The sequence below is a fragment of the Tenrec ecaudatus genome, chromosome 5, assembly GCF_050624435.1.
Source record: "Tenrec ecaudatus isolate mTenEca1 chromosome 5, mTenEca1.hap1, whole genome shotgun sequence".
Taxonomy (NCBI): domain Eukaryota; kingdom Metazoa; phylum Chordata; class Mammalia; order Afrosoricida; family Tenrecidae; genus Tenrec; species Tenrec ecaudatus.
Window position 1 is genome coordinate 22,293,029 of NC_134534.1, and position 14,019 is coordinate 22,307,047.

The 14,019-nt window shown below is 41.3% G+C and overlaps 1 protein-coding gene across 1 annotated transcript in view; it reads left to right on the plus strand.

The window, feature by feature from the left end:
* Window positions 1-11,354, plus strand: part of RAD21 (RAD21 cohesin complex component) — a 31,735-nt gene extending 20,381 nt beyond the window's left edge. The window contains exons 5-14 of the mRNA XM_075549342.1: window positions 440-546; window positions 1,157-1,363; window positions 1,897-2,022; window positions 2,334-2,456; window positions 3,406-3,629; window positions 4,239-4,404; window positions 5,266-5,414; window positions 6,829-6,978; window positions 8,506-8,589; window positions 9,633-11,354. Of these exons, the coding sequence (XP_075405457.1) occupies window positions 440-546; window positions 1,157-1,363; window positions 1,897-2,022; window positions 2,334-2,456; window positions 3,406-3,629; window positions 4,239-4,404; window positions 5,266-5,414; window positions 6,829-6,978; window positions 8,506-8,589; window positions 9,633-9,824 (1,528 nt within the window). The 3' untranslated portion in view covers window positions 9,825-11,354. The remainder of the gene's footprint in view (window positions 1-439; window positions 547-1,156; window positions 1,364-1,896; window positions 2,023-2,333; window positions 2,457-3,405; window positions 3,630-4,238; window positions 4,405-5,265; window positions 5,415-6,828; window positions 6,979-8,505; window positions 8,590-9,632) is intronic.
* The last annotated feature ends 2,665 nt before the right edge of the window (window positions 11,355-14,019 follow it).

A 14,019-nucleotide genomic window follows, 5' to 3' on the forward strand; every position in this document is an offset into this window, starting at 1 on the left:
GAATAAGAAGCGGGCAGTCTGAGGTTTACATCATTCATTAACCTTTACAGTGAAAACATAGGTGTAATTATATGCTAGCTCATAGATTAGTAAAGTTTTCTACTAGGTATATCATACTACTTCATGTGGAAATGTATTACTAGCCATTGATGGTATATGATGGAGCTTCAAAAAAGCTCATGAAGACATTTCGTTACCTTTCAGTTTCATTTTTCTAAGAACTTACTGATATCCCTGTCCGTCCCCCCCAATTAGGTAGATGGAAGTACAAATTAACGTCCAGTTCACATTTTCAGATTATACTGTAATGTATTTGGCATTAAATATATTAAAGCTGTTAAATGTTAGGTTTGTTTATATGCTTTATTTTTTCCTTACAAACATATTGCAGTGAGACTTGAGACATCGCTAAAATGTTTTTTGATTTTTTTTTTTTAAGTGACATTGATGTAGCCCAGCAATTCAGCTTGAACCAGAGTAGAGTGGAAGAGATTACCATGAGAGAAGAAGTCGGAAATATCAGTATTCTACAGGAAAATGATTTTGGTAATAGATAATGAATTACTAATCATTGCCTATAATGTTACAGTCATGTGGTAGCACTAGGAAATTGAATATTAATGGATCCTCTATATAAATCATATACTTAAATGTATAAGCCGAGGTTTTCCAGCACATTTTTTAATGCCTTTTTTGTGGTAAAATTAGGTGCCTGGACTCATGTTCGGGTAGGCTTATACTTGAGTATATATGGTATGTAATTTGGATTATCCTTTTGGATGTACTAGTCATGTCTCAGGGAGCACTAGTGGTGTAGTGGCTTACTTGCTGGGCTGCTAAACACACAGTCCGAAGTTCAAAACCACTAGCTCCTCAGTGGGAGAAAGATGAGGTTTTTTTCCGCGAGTAAAGGCGGGAGGGAGCCCATGAAGGTAGTCCCACCTGTCGTTTCAGGATTACTGTGACTTGCACTTGGTTTAATGGCACTGACTTTTTAGTCAGTCATGCCCTACAGCTAAAGCTCGTTATTTTTACATTCAAAGATAAGCCTTCAGTAAATAAATGTGATGTAATTGTAATGCATAATTATGTAATGCATAGTAATTATGAGCTTTCGAACCTTTTTCAACTAATAATTTACTGAAAATGTGTTCAGGTGACTTTGGCATGGATGACCGGGGGATGATGCGAGAAGACAGTGCTTTTGAGGATGACGACATGTTGGGCAGCGCAAATGCTTCTAACCTCTTGCTTGAGCCCGAGCAAAGCACCAGCCATCTCAATGAAAAAATTAACCATTTAGAATATGAAGACCAATATAAAGATGACAATTTTGGAGAAGTGAATGATGGTGGTATATTAGGTAGGTAACAAAGTCATTGTAACATGTACCTACTTTGCATAATGCGAACATGATTAAGTTCCAAACAAGTAACAAGGTAGTTGATTACAGTGTGAGCAGTAGGGATAATTTCATTAATTGATCGTGATGTTCTAGAGCAGGTCCTGATTCTGAGGCTTGAACATATATATACCTAGGAACATATGTGGGGATTGTGGCCAGTTGATTCAGTCAAAGGTTTTTTGGTAAAACGATAGCCTGAAAGCAACTATAATATCAGATTCTATTGAAAGGTGTTGGTATCAAGAATTTTAAATGTTATTGGTTCTTAAAACTAAGTGAATAACATTTGAAAAATACATATTGATTAGGTAATAGCGTGAATGAAAGTCTATGTTCCTATTTAAGAGCTCCACACTTGTATCTACTACCTTGCAGAAAACCTGATAGAAGTTGAATGCAGGTTTAAATTTAAAAACTATTTTAACATTTTTGTAGCTATTGTTTTTTCAATTATTTTTCACATGATAACTGGGTCATTTTCCCCATTTCAGATGACAAACTTATTAGTAACAATGATGGTGGGATCTTTGATGACCCCCCTGCTCTCTCCGAGACGGGGGTGATGTTGCCTGAGCAGCCCGCACATGAGGACATGGATGAAGAGGATAACGTGTCAAGTAAGCAGTTCCTTGCTCTTCGGTGATACTTGGGCAATGAGTGTGTGGCATCCAAACGATACCTAAAGTTAACAGAAGAGTACATTTTCTTTTCGCAAACACCATGCTTGTGACTGATTACCAGTATTTTTTCTGTTTGTGTGTTTAGCCCTGTGCCTCTCCCCTTTTGGCCAGTGGTGTCAACGTTAGAGGGCGGGGGGGGGAAGGGGGATGCAGTGTCCTTTTGTGATACCAGTAGAATTTCTTCCCATTTCATAGATTTTACTGCACATATTTTAAGAGGCATTTTTAACAGCGTTTTTATTTTATAGTGGGTGGTCCTGATAGTCCCGACTCGGTGGATCCTGTGGAACCAGTAACAACTCTAACTGATCAAACAACACTTGTCCCAAATGAGGAAGAGGCATTTGCTTTGGAACCTATTGATATCACTGGTGAGCATACAAAGCACTTAGTTTATAGAGGGTAGCGCATCAGCTCCTACTTGGAGCTCAGGCGTGCCCACTGCTCTGTTTGTAGAAAACTAAGCTGCTTTCTGCTTTGTTACAGCAGTCATAGACTCTTCAGTGTATTCCATTATAATTTGAGAAGTGTGTGAATTGCCCATATAAGTTAATAATAGCAGAACTGATAGAAGTTTTGCGGGATTTATGTAATATCAGTAGTTTCTTGTTATCTTCGTGGAGATAAGTCTACTGACTGCAAATTGTGGTCTACGAAGGATGAGAAATGAATGTGCAGTGTGGAGGGAGGGGGGAGACTTCCAGCTCCGTGTCACTGGGCTTGGACTTGCTCTACAGCTGCCTTATGTGAACTGTAACTTTTTCCAGGAAGTGATAATGATGCACTCTTGCATACAGAATTTAATCTGTGTAAGACAAGACACGAAGTATTTTCCAGTCTCTCTGGGTTCATTAGCCCTGTTACACATGAGAAAATGGAGCAAGATGCTCCATGTCCATGCAGCTAAGAAACTGCAAAACATAGGCGGTGTCATGTTATAGGGGCAAAGGGTGTCGGTCGTATTTGACTATTTTGTGTGGGAATATATGAACATTCAGCACATTTATTGCCCCTACTGTATGCAGTTGGGAAACTTCCAGTTATAAAGAGATCCCTACTATTGAGCTACGATAAGGACCTGTTATTAAAGCCCAGATCCATTGCTGTTGATTTGACTGCAGAGTAGGGAGGTTTCCAAGGTTAAAATCTTTCTGGGCAGAAAATACCGTTTTTCTTTCTCAGAACGGTTGGTAAGTTACATTTCATTTAGTGCTTAACCACTGCACCACTGAGGCTCGTTCCAGAACCAGCTATAGCTGAATATTTCATGCTGGCCTGTCAGGACAATGACGCCCTCCACTCCCCTTTCTATACTGCCAGTCAAAGAAACAAAAGCCAAGAGGAAGAGGAAGCTGATTGTTGACAGTGTCAAAGAGTTAGACAGCAAGACGATTAGAGCCCAGCTGAGTGATTACTCTGATATTGTCACTACTTTGGACCTGGCTCCGCCCACCAAGAAACTGATGATGTGGAAAGAGACAGGAGGAGTGGAAAAGCTCTTCTCTTTACCTGCCCAGCCTTTGTGGAATAATAGACTACTGAAGGTAATGGCACTTTCTTTCTTTTTTAAAAGGGTCCCAAAACCTTTGATGAGTTATTACTATCCTTTACAGGCACCCTGAGTAAAATGGGGTTCTGTTTTGCCCCCCACAAGTCAATCCTGGCTTTCTGAGAGTCCTTTCTCCTGGGCACTCTGCTCTTCTCCTGTATTCTGAAATGAGGTGTGGAGAATTGCCCCAGTGCTGTTGGCCCCTTGCTGCCGACCACGGTACTGTGCGCACACACGGGCACGTGACTGCATTGTTTGCACATGCAAAGCGGCAAGTTAGGGTGCAGCTGCTCTTCATTGGAAGCACTGTTCATTGTAATGTTTGGATGGAGGTCCTTAAATTATGAGTGCTCTTTGACGGGATAAACTCGTTTTTCTCAAGATATAACTGGAAAAATAGAAAAAAAACATTTATATGAAAAAATGTTTGTTACAATGATATTTGATTTGGAAAATCTGAAAATATGAATAGAATAAAATGAATGAAACTGATAAAATTATCAATATTCGCTATAGACTATTGATGCCGTCCTTAGAGAATGACAGTTAAGCTTATTATGTAGTTGCCATCATCTCGACCTTCCTTTTGTGCTCTATGCAATAGCTCTTTACACGCTGCCTCACACCACTTGTACCAGAAGACCTTAGGAAGAGAAGGAAAGGAGGAGAGGCTGATAACCTGGACGAATTCCTCAGAGAGTTTGAAAACCCCGAGGTCCCCAGGGACGAGCAGCAGCAGCAGCTTCAGCAGCAGCAGCGTGATGTTATCGGTTTGTTCTCTTGAATCAGTTCTGTGAGGCAACCTCAAGGAGTGTCTGTCTTTTAATGTACCTGTTCTAGTATCACAATAAGAATCCCTGGTGCCATGGCGGGTCACATTTTTTTAACTGCTCTCCACAAAGTCACCTGTTTGAAACCACCAGTTGCTCCTCGGGACACAGATGAGGCTGCCTGCTTACACACTTTAACTTCTCAGGAAACCCCCAGGGGCACTTCTACTCTGTTCCTGTAAGGAATCAAAAGATTGGAACCGTGTTGTTGGTATTGTTTTGGTTTGATTTTAGTTATTATCAAGGAATGTGTCCCAAATTTTTGGATAGCAAAATATGCTGTATCCACACACACCCCCCTCCCAAAAACAATAGTCTGCATCTGCTTGGCTTGTTCGATAGGACGCTTTCTGGTTCAGAAAGTTCCAGATTTTTTGTGTTGCCATCTGCTAAAGAATTGTCCTACACTGAACTATAAATGAAACTTGTCTTTTAAAGGTTTCTTTCCAATGTTAAGAGAGAGTTAGTGAGAGTGCTTAAGAGCTCAACTGCTAATGCAGAGGTTGGTGGTTCTAACCTACCAGCCACTCCCCGAGAGATGGTATGACGGTCTGCTCCTGTAACGATCGGCACTCTTGAAACCCTGTAGGGCATGCGTGCACCGTTCTGTAATGTCACTACAAGGGAGACTATATCAACCATAATGCAAAATTGGCTTTTGGATCCCATCTTTCAGATGATTAATCTTTGTTGAGTAAAAATATTTTCTGGCCTTCATTAGAAAAATTGCCTATCTCAGTGTAGTAGTATCAAAAAATTTTACTTAAGACTTAGCTTCCTTTTCAATCTGACCAATTACAGATGAGCCTATTTTGGAAGAACCGAGCCGCCTCCAGGAGTCAGTCATGGAGACCAGCAGAACAAACCTGGATGAGTCAGCCATGCCTCCACCACCACCTCAGGGAGTTAAGCGAAAGGCTGGACAAGTTGACCCCGAGCCCGCGGCACCTGTAAGCAAATTATCCCCTACATCTCTGGGAGGAGCCCTTTTGAATTCCCTGTTCTTGGGCAGAAAAGCATTTTCATGGGTTCAGAGCAGTGGTTCTCAACCTGTGGGTCGTGCACCCTATGGGGTTGAAAGACCCTTTCACAGGGGTCGCCTGATTCATAACAGTAAACAAAATTTCAGTTATGAAGTAGCAACGAAAATAATTTTATGGTTGGGGGGGTCACTACAACGTGAGGGGCTTATTAAAGGGTGGTGCCGTCACGAAGGTTGAGAAGCCCTGGTCTAGAGAGTGGCGGTTGAGATGAACACCACCTGGTCCAAATGGGAGACGGACGGCCTGGGAGGCAGGAGTCAGCAACTTTCCCTCTGGCTCAGCTTCAGCGTGCCCCAGAGTGGGCTGCCTGACTCAAACTTGTCTTGGGCCGGTTGGTTAGCAAGCCTTGTTCTGTGCTTCCACTCAGCCTTCATTGTGTACTTGTCAGCAGGGAAAGTAAAGCACCATCTGGCCACTTCCTTCCATCTTTCCCTATCCTGGAGTTTATGTCAGAGATCTAGTTTGGGGCTGCTCAGCCTTAAGTCTGTAAAACACAGTTGATCAGAGAGGGGGGCCTTTTGGTAGCCTCAGGCCCCTGGTTCAGCCTTCAGAAAGAGCCATTGGCAGCAGACTCCTCTGCCAAGTGTAAAAACAACTCCTCTGGGCCTTCTGGTGTTGAAGAGTAGTTTCTGAGTAAGCTCAGGAATGGGAATGAGAACAGTGGGTGACTGACTACACCATTCTACATAGTTATTTTCCTACCACTTTTGTTAACGCCTTTTTTTTTTTTATTATTGAGATTGAGGAAATAAAGAAATGGACCTGGAAAAAAGGAATTGTCTCATCCCTACTGTTTGCTGCCATCAAAGCTCTAAAACATTGCAGATTCCAAGCGTTGGCTTTTAAGTTGTAATTACTTTCAAGCCATGTTAGGGGCTAGCAGTGGATGTCGGTCGTAGAGTAGGTGTGGCCATTGAGTCTGTCCCGGCTCATCTTCAAAGCGATTTACTGCTGTGCTCTCCCCGGACAGCTGGGCAGCTCTCGTGGCCCCTGGGCTTGCATTTTCTGAGGGAGACCACCAGGCTTTTCCTAACTTGCCTTAGTCTGGACGTTCTGCTAACCTTGTTCAGTGCATAGCAGCAAAAGAGCCCTCACGGAGGGACAGGTGGGTGGCGGCGGCATTGCATCCCGGCCTCCTGTGTGGGAGGAAGCACGACCACCAAGCCTCTGGAAGCGTCCTTGGTGGATTTTGCGTGTTTAGGAATGCTACCTCACAAAGTTGGATTGTTTTCTATTTTCTCTTAAAAATGTCTCATTAAATATTTGATCCTAGAAAATAAGTATTAACATGCATAAGTTACCTTATTTTTCTTGCGTTAAGCCTCAGCAGGTAGAGCAGTTGGAAGTGCCTCCTGTCGAACTTCCCCCTGAAGAGCCTCCGAATCTCTGTCAGCTGATTCCAGAGCTGGAGCTGCTGCCAGAGAAGGAGAAGGAGAAGGAGAAAGATAAAGAGGAGGAAGAAGAGGAGGAGGTAGGAGGTCTTTTTAAAAATACCCCTTCCAGTTGTGGCAAAATCTTCAAAGAATTCTTTTCATTTTTCCTATTAAAGCTAAATTAATTGATGGCAGTCTTCAGGGCGATGGGAAATGTTTAATGAAAATGCTTTAAACAAGACTTCTGCTGTAGATCATCCTTAAGAATATCAGATTTTATACTTCATTATAATTTATTGGCTGCTCCTGCACTAATTTCTTGCTTGACTTTTAAACTATTTATTGCTGCTTATTTTATGATCCTGTGGTCAGTGGTTAATTCATACTGCTATTAGCCTCTGCCTCTTGTCTAACCCCTTTTCTGCCTGTCGCGTGGAAATCAGATAACCAAACATTTTATGTGGGTTTTTTATTGTTACTATTAGATTGGAGTTGGACATGACTTGGCTCACACACAGTGAAATCTTACATGAGTTATATTTAGCTTACTTAGAGGTGCCATAGGAATTTAACTTCTTTTTCTAGCTCCTGCTTTGGCCGGCCCTTCAAGGTATCAACGCATTTCTGGTTCATTGAGTTTTACAATAAAGCCTATTCATTTTCTGTTGATTCTCTGTCGAATGTCTTCTTCAACTAAACATTTACATTTAAAATTTAAGTACCTTCCAAGTACCATGGAAACTTCAAATTTATCATTAGGTAGCTGTAGCCATTTAGATTTTGCTACTGCTTACTAGTTATGAATACTATGGTCTGTTTAATAAGAATGCTAGGGTTTTTTTGAACTCAAAATTCACCAAGGCCCCTAGACAGGCAGTGTTAGTGCTGAATTGGTATGCAAACCTATTGTGTCTCCTGTTACATGTGGTGCTGCAATAACCACATGTAACAATATGATGTTCCCAGCATAGCCTGGTAACACGTAGGCTATCACTGAGCTAGCTGCAGAGCTCAAAATGTCCTTTAGGAGTCGGGTTCACTGCTGGATGTCTCAAGGAAAGTAATTGTTATGGGATATAGCCCTCATCTATTTCTCTCTATTTATTTATATAAGCTCTTAAAGACGGTACTACTAATTCAGTACTGCATCCCTGGTGCTCTTTCACCTGTGATGAGAGTAAGATCTGCCAGAATATAAATCATGTAGAAATCATGCTGTCAGAAAAATAGTTATTTTTAAATCATGTACTTAGTAACATAGTTGTTTTTTTTTTGTTTTTGTTTTTTTTTTCGTTATGGTACAGATTCCTTATCTCCGTGGGGGCCAACCAACAATAGGCTATGGATCACACGCCATAGACCACATCTTTATAGAGTAATACACAGGCATATAGTCAGCCACCTGTCTGCTTGCAGATCCAGAGGACTTTGCTCCATAGTATAAGAAAACAAACTTCAAAGAACTTCACATGTCAAAACTGCTAGATGTTTGCTAAGGAATTTTTCAGTAGCATCAGATAAATTTTTCAATAAGGCAAATTGAAAAATTAAAAGTAATTGTGGAGTATCAGGCGGCCCATGTGGAACCGTTTCAACAACTCTTTATTTTTGTCATTTTCACTCAGGATGAAGATGCTTCAGGGGGTGATCAGGATCAAGAAGAACGAAGGTGGAACAAAAGAACCCAGCAGATGCTTCATGGCCTTCAGGTGTGCTACATGCGCTCTGTGAGGAGAGGGCCTGCCTCTTTTCTGTCAAAGCTGCATCATTTTAAAGATACTATTTAAACACAGCCATCTTATTAGGCCACAGGCACCATGAGTTTCTAGTCCTGTCCCTTTGCCACGCCCACACAAAGGATACACAGGATAGTAAACACAGCTGGGTGTTTAGGAATAGGAGACAGACACAAGGGCGCTTGCTCTGACTGTAAGAAGGAAGTATAATGCGTCTGTGTTGCTTGTATGAAGACACAGTGAGTACTGATTGCCTGTGAAACCTTGGAAGCGTTGTCGTCAGTTAACTGGGGCTGCTGGTTGCAAGGTTGGCATTTGTAACCCAAACCCACCAGCCACTCTGAGGGAGAAACATGAAGCTATCTTGCTCCCCAAAAGATTTACAGCTTTGGAAACCCCATCAAAATTGCAATGAAGCAGGATTGATGACTGGCTTTGGGAGTTGGGGTAGGGGTTAGTGTAGCAGTGGTTCTCAATCCGTGGGTCGCCTTAAGGCCATCGGAAAACACATACGGGTATTTCCGATGGTCTTAGGAACTGAGACACTGCTCTTCTATCCTGGGTCCACCCACATGCGGATACTCCCACACAAGAGTACCTGGTGTGAAAACTGTTAGCCACGGTACATGCTTCGAGACAAAATTTCATTAATTTGTAGTTAGAAATAAATATTTCACAATATGTAATTACATAATTGTTTTGTGAGTAATCGCTGTTCTTTAATTATGTTCAATTTGTAACAATGAAAGCACATCTTGCATGTCAGATATTTACATTATAATTCATAACAGTAGCAAAACATTTATAAAGTAGCAGCGAATATAATTTTATGGTTGGGGTCACCACACATGAACTGTATTAAAAGGGTCTTTGGCATTAGGAATTTTGAGAACCACTGGTTTATAGGATTAATCAAGTGATTTAAAACAGTTTGAAATGAGAATGATGATTCTTGTTTTTTAATCCAATTCCCACACGGTGCTTTGACTTAACTCGTCTTGTTTGTTTTATTTCAGCGAGCTCTTGCTAAGACTGGAGCTGAGTCCATTAGTTTGCTTGAGTTGTGTCGAAACACGAACAGAAAGCAAGCTGCCGCAAAGTTCTACAGCTTCTTGGTTCTTAAAAAGCAGCAAGCTATTGAGCTGACACAAGAGGAACCGTACAGTGACATCATCGCCACCCCTGGACCAAGATTTCATATCATTTGAGCAGCTGGGAGCATTATAGCTAGTGTTCACTTCACTAGTGTGTACAAATCGCCCCCGTGTGTAGGGCACATAAAACCCTTTCAGAAAAGTTAGGTTTTTGTCTGTACAGAGTCTCTGCCTTTTTCTTTCTTCACACCCACCCCCACATTTTAAATTTATTATTATCTTTACGGGAAACGACTTACATATGGGTTGTGTTTGTGTTCTGATGGAGAAAACACGCATCCTAATGGACCTGGGAGGTGATCTTTATACAGTTCAGAGCAGATGTGCGCAGTATGGATGCATGTCGTGATATTGGTTGACAGTCAAAACGTCATCATTTCGACCATTGTGTTCTCCATGACTGCATTGAAAAGATAAACCTGTCTGGGGAAATGCCCAATGCGTAGTGAGAGCGATGGTGGTGGGTCTGATAAAAGAGTTCTTTCCCCATCAGTAACATGGATAATCTTTATGTAACCTCCGTGCTTAGTGATGGTGATACTGAACAGCAGAGGTCATGCCCTTGACCTGTTTTGAGTATAATTCCCGAAGGAGCAAGGAGGGTGTGAAATTACTTTGTATCTGATTTCCTTCAGCTCTGAAAGCATAAGAATCACATGCTTGATTTAAATTTTATTTTGTAAATCATTCCATTTGAGTCCTCACGGTGAACCGTGTGGTCCTTAAATCATGTTTTAACAAGGCTTCAGAGTGAACAGAGACAGACTTTTTAGTAGAATGACTGTATAAACAATTTTATAACTTGCCAGCAGCTGTAAAATCAAAGTTTTTTTAAAAAGATGTTTGAATATATTTGAATGTTGAAATCATGAAAATGGAAATTGTGCCTATTAGAAGTACAGACTGATGGGAAATGATGCACCTGGTTGACTTGGGCTTTAAGCAGATGCTGCTGTAAAAATTAATGGCTTCTCTGGTATTTATTGTAAGGTTTCGTACTGAGCTGCACACGCCTGTGTTTGGAACTTTGTTTTGATCGCTTTGCAACAGAAATCCTGTAACCCTTTTCCTGTCATCTAAGTGATGAATACATTTCCAAATAAAGATGTTATGAACAGACCAGATAGTATCAGAAATTAGGTGACTTGTCATTATCGAACTATGTTTTAATTTTTTAGGGCAAAATTGCTCAGTGAAAGTTCAGGCATAAGTGTTGGCACTTTTGTGGGAAAACAAAATCACTTGAAACTGACTTAGATGTATACCCAATAATGTAAAATTATGTGAAATGTTCTAAATTTGTGACCTCGTAATGACTGTTTTCAATGATTCCGTTTTCTCGAGAATAGTAATTGTATGAAATTGCTGTTGCAGCTTTATCTTCAGCAATCACGTGCCTGTAAACCTTGGATCCCCCTTGTCAAAAGACACTGTAGATAATTGAGTGTTTGATTATAGAAAGGTCAGTAGTTTCTTGTTACACATGTTAGGTTTTTATTGTTTATCAGGTTTAATATTCTTGAAAATAGTCGATGCTATGTTATGTATAACTTTTCTAATAAAAGTTGTGTCATAAGCTGTAAACTTGTGTGGATTATTCAGTTGTTAGTGGTGTTTGCTTTTACAAATAGTGTATTGCTAGAGACTTTTGACCAAAAAAACATGAAAGCTAGAATAGTGTGCCCTTGTAACATTTAACTGAAGGGATATGTGGTCTGAAACCTGATAAAAATTAAACTAATGTGTGCCTCGGGCGCGAAAGTTTTCTAGATACAGCCATGCCCCTGGCTTGCCAAGTACGCACATCATCACATGCCGGTGTGCCGAGGTCTCAATAACCTCTGGGAGCGAGCCGCTGCTGGAGATTGCCTAAGAAGCACTCGTCTGTCAATCTGGGATGTCAAAAGGTAGGCCATTGGTGTGTCACAGGTCGCCTGTAGTGGACAGCAAGTGTTGTGAGGTGCCAACTAGTGCTCCAGTTGAGATCCTGTGAGGCACTGCTTAGTCCTGCGTCGTCCTCAACGTTGTTCTAAGTCCGTTGTAGCCACTGTGCCGACGGGTCTCATTAAACGCCTTCCACATACCCTCAACCAAACACGATGTCTTTCCAGGGACTCTCCCGGTGTGCCCACCGTGCATCTTGTTCCTCTGCCGAGTATCCTGGCTGTGCTTCCAAGACAAGTTTGTCCCGGCAGTTCATGGTACCTAAAATGTCTTGCCAAAATGATACTTTGAATGCATCAATTCTTTGATCTTACTGTTAAACTTTAACATGCGTGTGAGGTCTTTGAAAATACTACATAGCGTTGGCCATATGCCGCTAAATCCTCAAACATCTTTGATGGTTTACACTTTTAAGAGGCCTTTGCAGCAGATTTATCCAATGTAAAGCGTAGTTTGATTTCTTTGCTTCCATGAATGTTGATTGTGCGTCAAGTAAAATGAAAACCATCACATTTCCATCTTCTCTGTGAGTCCAGTTATGTGGTTATAAATCTTGATAATCCGCTTATTTTTTTAAAACGGCCAGTGAAAATCTTTAGTAACAGGACAATGAAGTAACACCAAAATTGAGCCGCTCTGGCGGAAAGACTAAAAAATCATAGGAGCGGATGGGGGTGGGGCATGGGGAGTTGACAGAAATCCTTCAGGACTTTAATTTGCTGCTGTGGCTCGACTCTGAGAAGGTGACCCTGCAAACCACCTGTCAGTGCTGCGAAGGTAAGGAGGTGACGAATGAGTTGGTGAAAATGAAATCAAACGATTGATAGCCTAGTCTGAGCTGAAATGAGACAGATATGCTAGAAGTTACTAAATGAATGGGAACTAGTACCTTGTCAGTACATTTCAGGAACTATCCTGGAGTCGAATACTGTCAGTAACCTGCTGCCTACAAGGAAGATAGTTCCTAGGACTGGTACAAGCACAAATAGGAAGAAACGAGTTTTACCGGCTTTGGTGGTAAAATAGGCATATGCATAGGTGGTTACCAGACAAATACAACATTCCTCTGTGTGTGTTGTTACTGCTTCCTCAAACACGGGATCAAGATTCCTGTTTTTACCTTATAAATCCGGCTAGACAGGAATATGTGCAGATAAGGGCTTCTGACACATAGAATCCAGGATAAACTTCTCAAAAACAGTTATGGGAGTAGCGATACCATGGGGGGGGGGGGAGAAGAAGGGCAACTGATAGCAACGATGGATATTGTATAAACCTCTCCCACCTGAGGGGGACAAGTAACAAATGTGAGTGAAGGGATACAGCGGGTGGGGTAAGATGAAAAATAATATATAACAAAGTTTTCACAGGGGTGGGGAGAAGGGAGAAAAAAGCTGAAGCTAGGGGCTCAAGTAGAAAGAAGGTGTTTTGAAAATGACAATGGCAACATGTACAAGTTTTCTTGATATAATTGATTGATGGATTGTTAAAAGATTTGTAAGAGCCCCCAATTAAATGATTTTAAAAAAAAAGAAGATTGACGTCAAGGATTTCAGCTTACTTGGATCCATAGCCAATGCTCATGGAGGCAGCAGTCAAGAAATCAAACAACATATTGCGTCAGGAAAATCTGCTACTAGTTCTAAAAATCAAAGAGGTGGCCTGCCCAAAGTCATGGTATTTTCAATCATTTCATGCATGCAAAAGCCGGCAATGGAAAAAGAAGATGGAAGGAGAATTGATAAATTTGAGTTATAGATATCAGAGAATAATTTTGAATATACCACAGACCACTGGAAAAACCCAACACACTTGTCTTGGTCGAAGTATAACTAGACCCCTGGTGTAACTTTATCTTTTGTCCTATCATGCTTGGTAAAGTAGTTAGTACTTCTAGGTGCCAATGAGTCGATTCGAACTCACAGCAAGCCTGTATGGGACAGAATGACGCCCTGCTTGATCCTCACAGCTATGTTTGAGCCCATTGCTGCAGTCACTGTGTCAGTTCATGTTTTGAGGGTCTTTTGGTGACCCTCTACCTTACCAAACATGATGCTCTTTTTCCAGGGACTGCTCTTTCTTGATCACATATGTGAGACAAAATCTCTTAATCTGTGCTTGTGAGGATCACTCTGTACTTCCTCCAGGACAGTTTTGTTTGTTTTTCTGTCAGTCCATGGTCCTTTCGATATTCTTCGCCAGCACCATGATTCCAATGTATCCACTCTTCTTTGGTTTTCCTTACGCAATATCCAACTTTCCCATGCATTTGAGGTGATTGAAAATACTGGGGCTTGGGTCGGGT